General features: G+C 24.5%; 1 protein-coding gene across 1 annotated transcript; it reads left to right on the forward strand.

Moving 5' to 3' along the window:
* Positions 1-94: 94 nt before the first annotated feature.
* LOC129980876 (pre-mRNA-splicing factor SLU7-like) lies at positions 95-15379 on the forward strand. Its single transcript, XM_056091325.1, has 14 exons — positions 95-362; positions 790-937; positions 3032-3112; positions 4638-4802; positions 4917-4991; positions 7105-7236; positions 7350-7447; positions 8625-8692; positions 10226-10422; positions 10511-10615; positions 12407-12517; positions 14155-14253; positions 14334-14444; positions 15105-15379. The coding sequence occupies exons 1-14, from the start codon at positions 208-210 to the stop codon at positions 15279-15281; spliced, it is 1722 nt and encodes a 573-aa protein (XP_055947300.1). The 5' UTR covers positions 95-207; the 3' UTR covers positions 15282-15379.
* Positions 15380-15745: the final 366 nt, after the last annotated feature.

The raw sequence follows: 15745 nt of genomic DNA on the forward strand, positions 1-15745 counted from the left end.
AATGTAAAATATTAATTCTTAAAGACTTAGTAGTACAGATATTGGAATTTGATACTTCTAACTGCCGTACTTGTAACCATAACCTTAAAGTTCTTTATATTTATGTTTATTACGCAATGTTTTGTTGTTGCGTTGAAGAATGTATTGCATTTTTAACGTGTAGTAAATTGTTTTTAGACTAAGAATAATTAGAACCAACAATTCAAAATGAATGCTATTAGTCGACCCGTGTCTGAAATCATCAAAAATCGTGATGTAGAAGAACCCAAAAAACGCAGTCGTGAAGATTGGAGGAAAGCTAAAGAATTAGAAGAGGCAAGAAAAGCTGGAAATGCTCCTGCTGCTGTTGATGAAGATGGAAAGTAAGTATATTTTTTTTGTAATTATATTATATATATTGTAATTATATATATTATATTACTTATGATCAACGTTATGTAGTGGGACTTGTGATTTGAGTACATATAAGTTAGACAGAGGAAGCTTTGCATTTGAAAAAGTTAATTTCCTTAATTGAGATACTTGCATGTAAATTAGTTAGTTTTAGTCTCCAAAACAGTAGCTTTTATTGGATTGAAATGTCTTTGCTTGAATAGTCGGAGTAATTTAATTACAATCATTAATTTGTTTGTTGAAGGTCTACAGCCTCCGTTTAATCCAGAAATTAAGTTTAACTATAGTTCTATGTAATCAAGTTATATCTGGAATTATTTAATGAAAATAAGTATTAGATTTTCACTTTAAAAGTCTTTGTCATTTTATTAAAACAGTTTACTTGTGTTATTTCAGAGATATCAATCCACATTTGCCTCAATATATTTCATCTGCCCCATGGTATTTTGGAGCTAAAACTGCAACTTTAAAGCATCAAAGACCACAGCCTGATAAACAAAAAGATTTTGCACAAATTAGTGATGACTATGTTAGAGGATTGAAAGTAAGTTTTCCATATTTCTTCTCACCTTATTTAGGCATATTTAAATACTTTTTTAAAAGCCATTTGATTCATTGTTTTACAATGTTCGAATTCTAAATACCCTGATTACTATTTTCTTTAATATTTGTGAAGTAAAATTATAGATTTTTGACAATTTTTAGTATTAGACCACACTAATAAGAAATTATATGTATATAAAAAATTGATTTGATACTTATATCTAATAATACTTTTTGAAAATGATGTTGAATTAATTATTTTTTATGACAGACTATCTTATTTAAAAAATCTTATTCATTAAATAAGTATTTAATAAAGATTTTTAATTTGTTTTGAAATTTACATAAGAAATATATAACTTAAGTACAAAAGAAGTATTAGTAGTTAACAGTCTTGCTAAAGGGTTACCAGTATAATTACTCTTCATGATTTTTTGGAATTCCGTAATGGCAATAAATAAAGGGTTCTAACTTGTTAATATGAATTAATAAATTTTTGGAACATAAATTTAGCTATAATTATGAAGTTTAGTGCTGCATGTGTCATTTATACTGTATTGTTGGAATAATTATTTACATTTTGCAATGCACTAATAAGCAGAAATTCAAATAAATAAATATAATGTTTGATATAATAATTGAAAATAGGGTAAAAAACTTTAAGCTGCCCTGAATTTTAGTAGTTTATTATCTAATAGATTCTAAAATTGGATTATTTAAAACAAAATATTTGCTCATTTTTGGGCTTATATTCTAAATTAGATGGGGAATTTAGAAAAAGAATTAGTATTATCTTACTTTTTTGCAGGTTTTATGGTTGAGCATACTTTTTTTTTAATATTTTGTATGTTAGAATGGTAATTATATATTAACTGCATGCCAATGATTAACTCCAGCATAAAAATGCAAAGATGTCATGCTAGTTTATTGATTATGTTGTCTAATGGCTTGCAGTTAAGCTTAAAGTTTGCCAGTAGCTTGCTCATAAGCCAAAAGTTTTGCAATGACAATACACGAGTACCATCAGAACTACTGTGGATGCATAAATACGCATGAGATTTCTATGGTAACATTGCTGCAAATACTTGAATACACTCAATAGAATAGTTGAGATAAATATATCCATATGAAGCATCCAATTAAATGTTTGTTAGAATTTCAGTTTTGTTTTTCTGTTATTTTACTTTTTTTTTTATTCAAAAGCACAGAACAATCGTATGAAAGTAGAAAATCTAGGGATATTAAATTTTTATGATGCTTTAGTGATTGGTTAGTCTGCACAATATATTGGTAAGTCTTTTGTAGATTCAAAATAATTAGAATATTATAATTTCTCTTCATTAGCTGATTTATTTATTCAGGTACTGAAGTATTTTACTTTTTACATTAAAAAAAATTAATACATACAATATTTTTAGTTAAAGAAATTATACTGACATGCAATGTAAATGTTTTTTCAGTCTTTCTATGTTTATAAATTCTTAACTGAAGAGTATATTCAAAATGTTTGCAGAAGTTTCTGTATTGCTGGGTGCTTAGAAACCTACAATTTTGAATTCTTTTCAGAATTTTTTTTTTTTAACTAAGTCTCATAGGTTTTTAAGAATATTACTGGCAAAAAAAAAAAAAAAAAAAAAGAAGAAGAAAAATCAAATATTTAATTACATAATGGTTATTTTTCAAATTTGACATTTCAATTAAGTCTTTATTGGAAATTGTTTTATGAGCAAGATATAGGTATTTTGTAGTTTCACTTTTTCAAATTTTCTGAGACGGAACCCACTTCAGAGAAGGAGGCTTTTCAATTCTCAGTCCGTGAAAACAGAGGAATGTTTGATCAAGATTCCAAAATTATATAAAATTTTCTATTTTCTAGATTTTTTTATGGTCTAATTGAATGAACTAAATTCACATTTTCTTTTAATATTTGAAAATTTCTGCATTTTTAAAAAATATTATTATACTTTCATCTTTAATACTTTTATTCTGTTACTATAAATTGATAAGGACACAATTTTTTGTTTTGTTTTTATAACTAATTTAATTTCAAACTTGAAGTTTTCAAGGAATTTTAATTATTTTTTTGATACTTCAGGGTTCTGTCTGTGTACGTTTTCGTCCTGGAGCTTGTGAAAATTGTGGTGCAATGACCCATAGGAAAAAAGATTGTTTAGAGGTAATTATTTGTATTTTGCCTTATTTTTATTATAAATAAAAAGTGACTAAATTTGAATCCCATAATGCCAAGAAACTTTAAAATTCAACTAATTTTGTTAATAAGTTTTGTAAAAACTTAAAGGTTAAATGTAGTTATTTTTATTATATATTTGTTAGAGTCAATGTAATTGTGTTATTAATGGCATTAATAATAATCAATCTCTGAAGTTGACCATTATAAATATTAGACAGTTTATCACATTGATTGTAGCATAATGCATTTTATTAGCTGAATCTATATAGTAGCTTGCATTTGTGAGGGATTATCCTCAGATGAACTTTTTAATGTCTAGATTGTTGGTTGCGTAGTTTGAAGTGAAACTTAATGTCTTTTTTGGTTCCATTAAATCATCTGTACTTATAAAACACTAAACATGTGGCATTGAAATATCCCTTATTACATATTGTCAAATGAGAAAATTGTAGAATGCATATGTAGTATCTTTATATGAATATTTCAGACTGTTGTATTAAATATTTTTATTGTTGTACTTAATTTAATATTTTTACAGTTGTACTTCATTCAATGTTTTGTTAATTAACAAAGCTATAAAATATTGCTAGAAATATTCTGGACACAGTTCAGCATTAACTCTTACTATCTTAGACAAAGAAATTAAGAAATAGGCATCAAGCAAAATTTAATGGAGTTTGAAAATATGTTTAACCATTGGCAAACGGATAATTTCTATGACTTGTCAGTAGAAATTGATGGTCATATATTCCAAAATCATAGTCTCCAAAAAAGGATTTTTGCATTTCCTGAAAACCCCAAAACAATTATTTTTTATGATATTAATTTTATCTCTCTACAATGTTTTCTTTGACCTTTAGTAAATTTTTGAATACAATGTATAATTTATAACAATTAACTTTTAATATTATGCAAAAAATTCAAACTCGTCCATAAAATTATTCTGTCATGTGCTTTCTTAAAGTTAAGATAGAAAAAATGCTTTTATTTATGACATTTCATTGTATTTACACTCTTTAATTTGCACTCATTATAATTTGTTTTAAAATGTGCAAATAAGTTCCTGTTTTCGTTCTTATCAAATATCAAAGTGAAATTTTTTAAAGAAAAAGCATGCATTCTATGTTATTATTTAACTGTTGAAAAATCAGTAATTTGGATGAACAAGCTAACCATCAGAGGCAGCTAGTTCCAAATATTATCTTTAATTTTAAAATGGGTATGTGTTTTTTATAAAACTTATTACTCTCCTAGAGCAGATAAAGCATGAAAACATTCCTTTACAGCATTCCTTAAACTGTAGTTTTTCTTCAAATGTATACTTTCACACAGAAAGTATTAACATTTTTGAAATATCTTTTATATAATTATTTAAGCATGCTTACCTCAATTTTTCTTTATGAAATGCCACCCCCCCCCAATTGATTATTTATGTTACTATTAGTTTATCAATTGTTATGTTTAGGTGCATAGTTAATAAACATAATTGATAATATTTCTGTTTCAACAGAGACCTAGAAAAGTTGGAGCAAAGTATTCTCAAGAAAAATTTGCTCCTGATGAATTTTTGCCTCCAAAATTACTTTTAAATTATGATGGTAAAAGAGATAGATGGAATGGTTATGATCCAAACAATTACCAGATGATTGTTGAAGAGTATGCAAGAGTTGATGAGGTATGAATTTTTTTAAATAAGAAAAAAATTTCAAAATAAAATTTTGATTGCTTTAGATTTTATAATTAATTATTGTTTCTGCTTCCAGTAATTTCTTCCTTTTAATACTTCTAGGCTAAACGCCAATTGAAAGAAGAGAAATTGAAACAAGATTATATGACAGGAGAATCAAACCAATCGAAAGAACCGGTAAGGGAATTTTTATAATCTTTGAAGAGTTTTTCAAGAGAAAGTAACTTAGTTTTCAGAATGTTTTTAAAAAATTCATACTCATTTTTCTCTTTTACAAAATATACAAACAAAATTATAAAAAAAAAAACCCTAAAAAAAGTGGCAAATTTCTGCATTTTAGAATTTAATCTTAAATTGTAATTTTTGAAATTACAAATTCAGTAATTTGCAAAAGAAATTATCTGTGTGAATGAAATTCTGTATATGATCTTTAAATTAACAATATAAATCTGTATTAAATTTTGGAACTAATCACCTGAAAGTTAGTCTGCATTGATTAAATGAGCTAAGAAAAAAGTAATAAGATATTTGGATGTTAGTGTTATGATGTTTTTTGCCAGAATTAAAAAGTTTTGGATATAAACATGATAAGTTAAATCAATGAATTTTAGCATATAATCTTGCTATTAGAATTTCTAAATAAATTCATCAAAAAGTAAGGAGGTTAAATTGTTTAACTTATGAGAAAGTCACGGAGAGAACATGGTCGATCATTGTAATGTAGCTACATTTCTATTCAAATTTTTAAACTATTTAAAAAATTATATGTAATAGTGATAGGATCACGATTCATTAAGTTTCTAAATGCTTTTATATATGTATGTAGCAAATATTCATACATTTAATTTATTTATGAATATAAATTTTTTGAATTTTATTTAATATAACATTACTTTTTATTTAGATTTTTTTTGTGTGCAATTGGTATTTATTATTTGTGGTCAAATGGTAATCATTTTTATGTAATATTTTTTAATGACTTGTTTGACTTTTTAAAATTTTATTTGGCTTTTTAAAATCAAATTTTGCTAGTAAATTTTTCTTTTAATTTGTTTTGATACATATAAATAAAATTTCAAATCATAAAATAATGATTGAGAATCCTGAGATATATGTATATGGAAATGTTTATAAATATTACATAATATGCAAGTTTAATGAACTGTATTACATGTAAATAAATTCTTTTAATTTTAAGCCCTTGAACTGGAATTTAATTTCAGTCGGCCCTATTCAAGCATACAGTTTAATTTTTCTTGTTGTAAAAGGAGAAATTGATATAATAACTTACTTTTTTTTTCTTTTCATAATAGACTTTATAAAAAGCTTTGAGACTTATAAAGTTTTTAATAATTCCTGCTAGTGTAGTTCATCTTTGTCAATTTTCTCAAGAAAGTTCATGATGAGCTGGCATTATTTCATTTCAAATTATTAATAAGGGGCTTTAGTGGCCTGGTAGCTCAGGCTTGGTGAAATGCCACAAGACCTGATTTGACTCCGGTGAGTTTTAAATCCATAAGGTCAAATATCTTGCTGCTGTGACATTAAAATCTTAATGCTTAGCCCGGTTATTGAATTATGGCTCAAAGTTGCATTATACAGCTTCAAAGTAAACGGAATGTTAATATAACTAAAACCTAATTATGCTTATTTTGATTGAGAAATATTAGTGGATGAGTTCTTGAGAAATATGTAGAAACAACTTCCAGCAGTTGTAAGGAGCTTTTTTTCTAAATATTCTATGGCTAGTATATTTAGAAAATATATTCACAGAATTCTGTCTCATGTTTATTTGTTAAGAAATTTTTATTTAAATTCTAATTAAATTAGTAGTAAGTTGTTTTACTACTTAAAAAAAAAAAAGGAAGAGTAACGAAGTGCCTAACTCTTAATTTTCAACACCAGAAATTTAATAATCTGGTAAAATATACTAAAAGACATAAAATCATTGGTATTTAAGTTATACTCCTTATCTATGAATTATTTTGTTTTATTCTACATATTGTTGGTATTAGATAATTGCTAGCTAACTGGTTATTATTACTGATTAATCTTCCTTTTCGTAAATTTGTTATTCATTACAATTCAGATATTTTAAGCTTTCTACTTGTAATGATTTTGTCTAGCATGTTATAGTTTCATGCTTTTCAGATTTTATATTAAACTTTATATGAAGAATTCAGCCATTTGTCTAATCATTTATAATGTTAAATTGTATTAGAAAAGAAGAAAAAAATGCTTTATTTGTGAAATTTGAAATATATTTGCTAAAAAAACTAATCTATTCTAGATTGGTGATATTGATGATGATGACGATGATGAAGAGAAATATGCTGATGATGCCCCCATGCCTGGCACTAAAGTTGACAGTAAACAGAGAATCACAGTGCGAAATTTAAGGATTCGAGAAGACACTGCAAAGGTATGTTTCATCTAAAAGAAAAATTTTTAATATTATTTTCTTACCTCTAAATTACTTTTTATACATGATGTTCCCAGCGGTTAAATGTAATGTTACTATTTTTTAAATTTTAGTATTTGAGAAATTTGGATCCTAACTCAGCTTATTATGATCCTAAAACAAGAGCTATGCGTGATAATCCATATAAGACCACTGGACAAACACCTGAAGAGTAAGTATTGAAAAATTTTATAATATCATATATAAAATTATTAAATTATTATATAATAATTTTATAATTATATCAATATAATATAATATAATATCAATAATCACTAATTATTTATATTATTGAGAAAATGATATGCATAAATTTCATATATAAAAGTGTGTGTAATTGAAACATTCCTTTTATAAAATTTTTTTGCAAATTCTTTTTTTTTCTTCTGAAAATAAGCAGGAAATTTAGAATACATAACTCATTTAAATTAGTGATAATAGCTGTTTTTAATACTATATTTTAATAAAGTGATATTCATTTCGGTTATTAAAAGTTATCTGTTATAATAAAATTTTGAAAGAGGGGGGAGAGGACACTTCTTCAGATGAAAATAAAGGATTGTTTTGAACAGAGTCACTTTTACTTAATAAGTTAATACCTAAACTGATAAATTCAGTGAATTTAGGAAAAAAAAAAAAAAAAAAAAAGTTAAAAACACGAAAATTAAGGTAATCATAAAATAAAAATTCATACTTAAAAAAATGGGTTTTTAAATAAAATAATTAACCGGCAAGTAGAAAATTATTAAAACAATTTTTTTTTATAAATATGCATGATAAAATTCTTAAAATACAATAAAGTTATTTTTTGATTGTCTTGCATTGCCACAAAAATCTAATTATTATTAACCATGCATCTTAAATAAATTATCCAATCATTTAGGATTTAAGTGCCATTTAGTACATTCTATAAAATAGGTATGCTATGAAATAAATTATTCTAAGCATATCCAATTCATTAGATATGCAGGACTTATATTCATTAAGCTTTCCAAAACTGGTTTATGATATCTGCAATTTTATAAATAAAATCACTCTAAAAACTACTGTATAGGAGTATGAAATATAACTTTGAGGACTCATCATAATAATTTTTTTAATTTTTACAATTTGAATTTTTAATAAACAGAACAGAATTTTTTAATAACAGTTATTTTTATTAAATTATTTATATTATATTATATCATGTCACATATTTTATGATTCTGCTGTATTATTTTTTGTCATTAAAATAATAAGTTTCAGAATGTTTTATTAAACCTAATTTTAAATTTCATTTAAAGCTATCTTGGGCATTTCAAATAAGCTTAATAAAAGATTATTTATTAATATGGTTTTTCATTTTCTAGATTGGATTATGCTGGTGACAATTTTGTTCGATATACAGGCGACACATCAAAACACAGTAAAACACAATGTAAGTTTTTTTTTCATTTCATAATATTCATATTAAAATCATTTAATAGTTTTCTGTCAATGAGATGCAAAGCATTTCTATCTTTTTAAAATAATTTTGTAAATATCAATTGAGTAAAAGGAAAAGTTCTATTTTTGAGTGCTGTATTAAATTCAATGTGTTAAATTTCTGTGATGTTTTCAGGCACACACTGTAATAATCAAAAAGTAAACATCATAGTTATGTTTTGATAACAACATTAATTTCATGACTTTTTTTTCATTGCATCAGTAAACTTTTACAATTCTGTTAATCTTGAACATTATTATGTTTGCCTTATTTACGGATCTTTTAAAAAAATCTTATCATACAAAATCACTCTGTCAGGATTTTTGTTTAGCATATTTAATATATCTCAAGAAATATATTTTTTGCACTTTTAATGTTTTTGAGTGTTCTAACTGTTGAGTATGTAGTGATATCATCATATATTACTTCTTGTATTGCTGCTTTGTGTCATTTAAATGTTTTAGTTTCTTGTAATTTTTAAATCACATTCAAAACATATTTTAAGAAGACTTCCACTCTCTTAATTTTCTTTTGGCAGGTGAAAAGAATTAAGAAAATTTCATATTTTATTTTCCAAACTAAAATTTTTGAAATAGTATAACTTTTAAATAAAACAGAGTTTTATATTATGTTTTTGATGACAGTTTTCTAATGGACTTTAATTTATTTCTAGTATGCAATTTGAAATAAAATTTATCAAAATAAATACAAATCATAATGACTATAAATGAAATAAAATCATACAAATTGCATAGAATGATCACCAAAAATCCATAAGATAAAGTTTTTGTTGACAATTATTTTAATATTCATTATTATTAAATTCTCTCATATAATGCAAGTTTTATTTTGTTGTACAATTCAAACAGTAAGTCACAAGTATTCAGGTAATATAATATAGTTATAATGTTGAATTAAAAAATTTATTATTGAATTTATTTTATGTCAAGGAGATGTGTTCACAAATATAACATATTACTAAGATTCACATACTTTGTAAATTAGCAATGGAAAATATTACTCTTTTTTAATTATCAACTTGAAGACAGACAGAAGTTCTGATAAACAGTCAATTAATAGATAATTGAAGAATCTCTGCAGTTATCTATTATTTTGGTTTGTGAAATACTTTAATATAAATATCTTTTGGGGAACAATTGTCTTTCATTACTAAATTCCTTATGCTTTTTTAATAACTATGCAAACTTAGTTGAAATGTTAACTAAGAAATTTAATGAATATTCCTTTGTACGATATTTTGATAAAAAAAATATTAATAGATGAAAAAGTATCTTTCTTGTTTACTTTTGCCTGTCTTGGTATAATAGCTCGCTTTACTTAATTCTTTATTCATACATCCTTCCAGAAAATAATTCATTTTCAAATTAGTTATGTTTCTTAATGTTCTCTGCTTTTTAAGTATTCATTGAAATTGTATCTAAAAGTATAATGCATATACTGTAAATAATATTAATTTTTTAACAGTATTTGCTTGGCAAGCATATGAGAAAGGTGTTGAAGTAAATCTGTTGGCAGAACCTACCAAAGCTGAACTTTTACACCAAGAATTCGAAGTGAAAAAAGAAGAGGTGAAAGATAACATCAAAGGGGGAATTATCGAAAAATATGGCGGAGAAGAATATTTAGAGGCTCCTCCAAAAGAGCTTATTTTTGCACAAACCGTAAGTTGCTGTGCACTTATTTTGCCATTTTTGTGAAAATATTAAAAGAAAATATTTTGCAAATGTTAAAAATATTGATTCTTTTTAGGAGGATTATGTTGAATATTCCAGACAAGGGCAAGTAGTCAAAGGCATGGAGAAAGCAGTTGTTCGCTCTAAATATGAGGAAGATGTCTTTGTTAATAATCATACTGTAAGTATTTTGGAGCAAATATTTTGACATATATGCTTGTATAATTACAAAGCATGCCCCAATGAATGTTTCTTCTGTATATTATATAGAACATTAATCATTTTAAAGCATCTGTATACTGTTAGGAAAATGTTATCTTTGGCAAATAACAGTTAAATAAGTAATGAAATGAAGTTGAATAATTAAATAAATGCTATCCCTTAAATGATGCTGTTATATAAACTAAGTTTTAAAAATTTGTTATTTATACAAAATTTGTTACATATTTTATTTATATTATATATTCTACTTATGTTTATTTTATTATTATCTTGCGTTAACTTTCCATATTTTAATATATAACTGTTCTTACAAAATATTACTCAAAAAATAATTATAATGTTACTTTTTTTCCAAAATTAATTATTACTGTATATAAGCAGTCTACTTTTGGAATTGTTTAAATTTTCATAGGGCGCATTTTTATATAAAGTTTTCTATAGAAAAAGGTGTGACGCATGAATTGGATGTTGGTTCTTAATAACTATAATTTTTAATATTCAACTCATCTATAAATTGTATTTTTTTATAATTACAATATAATTTTTGATTTTTAATAATGAAATACATTAATGTAAATGTTTCTCTGTTTTTTAATTCATAGAGCTTTTTAAAAAATTGTTATGTGGCATAAAGTATTATAAGTGGTATTTCACTTTAATAAGTCAAGTAATTTTTAATTACCTTTTAAGCATTATAAATATTTTTTACCTGAACAAAATCGAGAATTCACCTTATTATGTGTATGTTATTTGCAAAATCTTAATCTATTTTGGATTATTATTTTCCTCAATTTTTTTATTACTACCCAGCTGTGGTTGCATTTGATTTACTTAATGTGATTTACTTAGTTTGTAAATGTGCGAAACATTTACAAACTTTGATGTTGTGAGTAAATTATACTGTTTATTTAAAGTTGGCTGCCATATTTTTAAAATTAAAAAGTAAGCAAAATAATATTTTTATTGTTTTGAATAAATTCTAAGCAGATACTTAATTTTAAGCAATATCTCAATGTTGTTGAAAATAATTTAATGTTCCATTGCTATAAAGTTTAAATATCAATCAAATCTAACAAACATATTTTAAAATGGACTACATTTTTGCTCTATTAGAGTTTAAAATTTTTATTTTAATTGGTGTTTAACAGTTTCTGTTTTAAAATCATTAACAATTAGAGAAGATCTGAATGGGAGTGAAAAATACTGAATTAAGGTGGGGGGGGGGTGTCATATATTTTTTAATAATATGGCATTTGATGGATGCTTCACTTTAAAAAGAATTGCATTTTAGACTATCTTTCTATATCATATGATTGTATAAGTTATATAAAAATAATGTATTTCAAAACTTTTTAACTGATTGATCCATGTCATATATTTAAGTGCTAGATGTTTATTAAATAGACTCAAATTATTCTCCCATTAGGTTTTGAGAATTATCTATTTGTATGAGAACTAAGAAATGTTGCATAAAAATTATTCTTTGAGTATTGTTTGGTATTTTTGGATCTGATTTTTTCAAAAGTGTTTGGCACTAAAAGATTTAAATTTATTAATCATAAAATATTTCTTAATCCTTATTATTTGACTCACTTTAATGAGAAACATGGAACTATTTTGAAATTTATAAGTATATATATTATAAATTTATTTATATATGTTTACAGTTATTTTAATTATGGGTTAAAATTTTACATGATTTGCTATCACCATTTAAAAAATTATATTGCATAAAACTTTTTTTTTTCAGTCTGTATGGGGATCTTTCTGGCATGATTTCCAATGGGGCTATAAATGCTGTCATTCTTTCATAAAAAACTCTTATTGTACAGGTTCTGCTGGTAAAGAGGCCTTACAAGAGGTAAATTTTTGCATAATTTTTTGAACTAATTAATTTATTTTAATATTTATAATAGTAATGTAAATAAGTTTAAAATATATGCAATGACAATCAAAACAACTTTGAAGTTAGTGAGCCAATGATTTTATATAATACGAAGAAATTAAATTTATTATCAAAATGTCATGCTTAAAAAAATTTTTTTTATATAAATTATTATTCTATCTAATGATAAGATGAAATGGTTAAATATTTTTATTTGACAGCACAATTAAAATTATCCATATATGTTTGCTTTTTTGCACGGTACTCTAATTAATAATAATTAGTGTTTTCAGTAATTATTCATAATATATTTTAATTCTCTATACAGGGTTATTTAAAACAATTTTACCAATGACAAATGGCTATAACTTCCTTATGAACAATGATAGAAGGATGTTTTTCTTTATACTTATAATAATTTATTTCTCACAATATTATATTAAGCAATATTTTCTGAACTGGGACATACTCAGGATATTATATAAATGTTATACAAATTAAAACACAATTTACAATTACCATTTACAAAAATTGTAACAATTTTTTTTCACTAAAATTTACAGAAAAATATGGTAAGAAAATGATTTTTATAATAAAACAAATCCGAATTATTTGATATGTTAAAATCTGCTGGTTTATATGCTACAATGAGTGGTGTTAACATAATTATAATAATGAACTTAGTCACAAAATTTGGAAACTGATTTTATTAAAGAGAAATAAATTATATTAAGTGTTTCCATGAGTGTCAGAGATGATACTGTGTTTTGTTTCATGTGATCCATTGATAAAACAGAAGTATTAACACAAAATTTAAGCTCAGGAGCAGCTCACAAATCTAAAATATGGGAGTATTTATGGAGAAGATGCTATAAGAAAATCTGACCTAAGCAGCAAAAGGCCCATCATTTATTGAAATGAAATAGTTTTGAAATGGCCATAGTTCCATGTGCATAAAATTAAATTTTAATTCTTTGTTCTATTACTGCATAGATGTTGCACATATGACTAAAAAAATGTCATATAGGGTTGCTACTATATATGCAAATTAAACTTCCCCCTCTTTTATGCCCAGTTTTATTATTATTATTATTGTTTAAAAGAAATGCATAGCCATTTGTAATTGATATTATTACTTTAAATAATCCTGTGTAATCCGTAGCTAAAAAAAAAGTTATTCATTCTAATTAACAAGTCTTAAAATTGAGGTTATAGTTAATTTTTGAATTTTATGATATAAAATCCATTTTGTGCTTTTTCTTGGCAGTTATGAGAAAAAATGTCATATATATAATGTCATTAGTATTATAAAATTATTTATTTAATTATTTAAAAAAACATTTCTCCAAATTGCACAACGTCCATAGTTCATCTATGTCAGATTGATAGGTTTAGACTTAGTCATCTGAATAACATGAAGAGTGTTAGCATTTAAATATAAATATTTATTCATTTATATTAACATACTGGTTGCTTTATTTGAATATGTTTATTAGTATTGAGATATAAAATATTTTGAAAAGGAGAAATGTAAATTTGTAACTGAATTTTGGCTACTAGTATTGATTTCATAATATGTATAATATTGACAATATCCTTTTTTACACTTTTAGTCATCCTCGTTATCTGTGCTTGAGCAGAAGAATATTATATCAGAAGTTCATCAAAATAATGAAGAAGTATCTCAAGATTCCACTACTTCTCAGGATACTGTAAGTTTGCATTCAATTCTGCGCAGTATTTGTGATTTAAATAATTTGCAATATTAATATGATTTTTTAAAAAAAAATAGATATCCAAGAAGAAAAAAGATAAGAAACACAAAAAGAAAAAGAAGAAGAAGAAGCATCATTCATCAGACTCGGAGGATTCTGAAAGTGAAAAGAAAAAGAAATTGAAAAAGGTAAATTATTTGTACACATTAATTTGTAATTTCCTTTTTGGTTAGTTTATGTATATTTAAAATTATTCTTATGCATCTTTTGCTTAGTTTTTAAGGAGAAAAAGTATTATATGTTTTATAAAATCTTTGATTCAAATATGAATTTAACAAATTTTGCCATGTTTATTTTAGATATCAACAAATGTATATTTTGTGTTTTTATGAAATCTAACTATCTTCATTTCTATTGTATCATTTTTTCCCATGATGGTGTACTTTAATGTTATTAAAGATCTGCAGATTAAAATTTCATTTATGTATGATTGAATATGATCCAAATTATCTTTAAAAAACAACTTATAAATTAATAACTAAATACTGATTTACATGTTGAGCAAAATATTAAAGGATTTTCTCAGAAATTCTTAAAATTTTGCTAAAAAACATTTAAGTTTAAATAAACTGACTAATTTAATAAATTTGATTATAATTCTTGAAAAAACAAACAAACTGCATCATTATTTTCATGAAATGGTATATATCTATTTCAATATTTCATTAAAAAACTTATTTTTGTATTAATTTATTTGATTAAAAATCTAATATTTCTATTTTTTTTATCCAATTGAAAAGAAATTGTTTTTAAAGAAATCATTAACAATTCTTTGTTGTTTTATTTAGGCCTTGGAAGAAGAAGAAGAAAGTCAAAAGAAAGCTGAAGAGTTACTTTCTATGGACGAAAGAAAACGACCCTACAACAGCATGTATGAAGTAAAAGCACCCACTGAAGAACAGATGGAAGCATATTACATCAAAAGACAGAGACCAGAAGATCCTATGTCCGCCTTCCTTAAATGAGCATCTTGTATATTTTAAATATCATTTCAAGAAAGGACTTTGTATTATATGTAATATATTTGGATTTATGAAGAAATTAAATCACATAGAATATCTTACATGGTTTTCTTGTTTTTAGAATATTTTGTTTAATACTTATATCAAATAAATAATTTATTTGACAAATATCATGTTGAATCCATGCATAGATATCGAATTGATGCTATTTATATTTCAAATCTGTCTTATGAACACACATATAAAGCATTAATATGAGTATTTGAAATTTAACATAGATTCAGTGTGGTCAATATAACCTCCTTGGAACTGTCTGGGCCATTAATAGTGGTCTTTTCTATATACATGAGTAAACAGTTAAATAAGTGTTATTTTTTTAAAAATTTCTTTGTGAAATGGTAAAATTTAAATATATTAAAATGATTTGGAATTGATAGAATACTGACTTAGTTGAAGTTGAAAAGCTA

The sequence above is a fragment of the Argiope bruennichi genome, chromosome 8 (assembly GCF_947563725.1).
Source record: "Argiope bruennichi chromosome 8, qqArgBrue1.1, whole genome shotgun sequence".
Classification (NCBI taxonomy): Eukaryota; Metazoa; Arthropoda; class Arachnida; order Araneae; family Araneidae; genus Argiope; species Argiope bruennichi.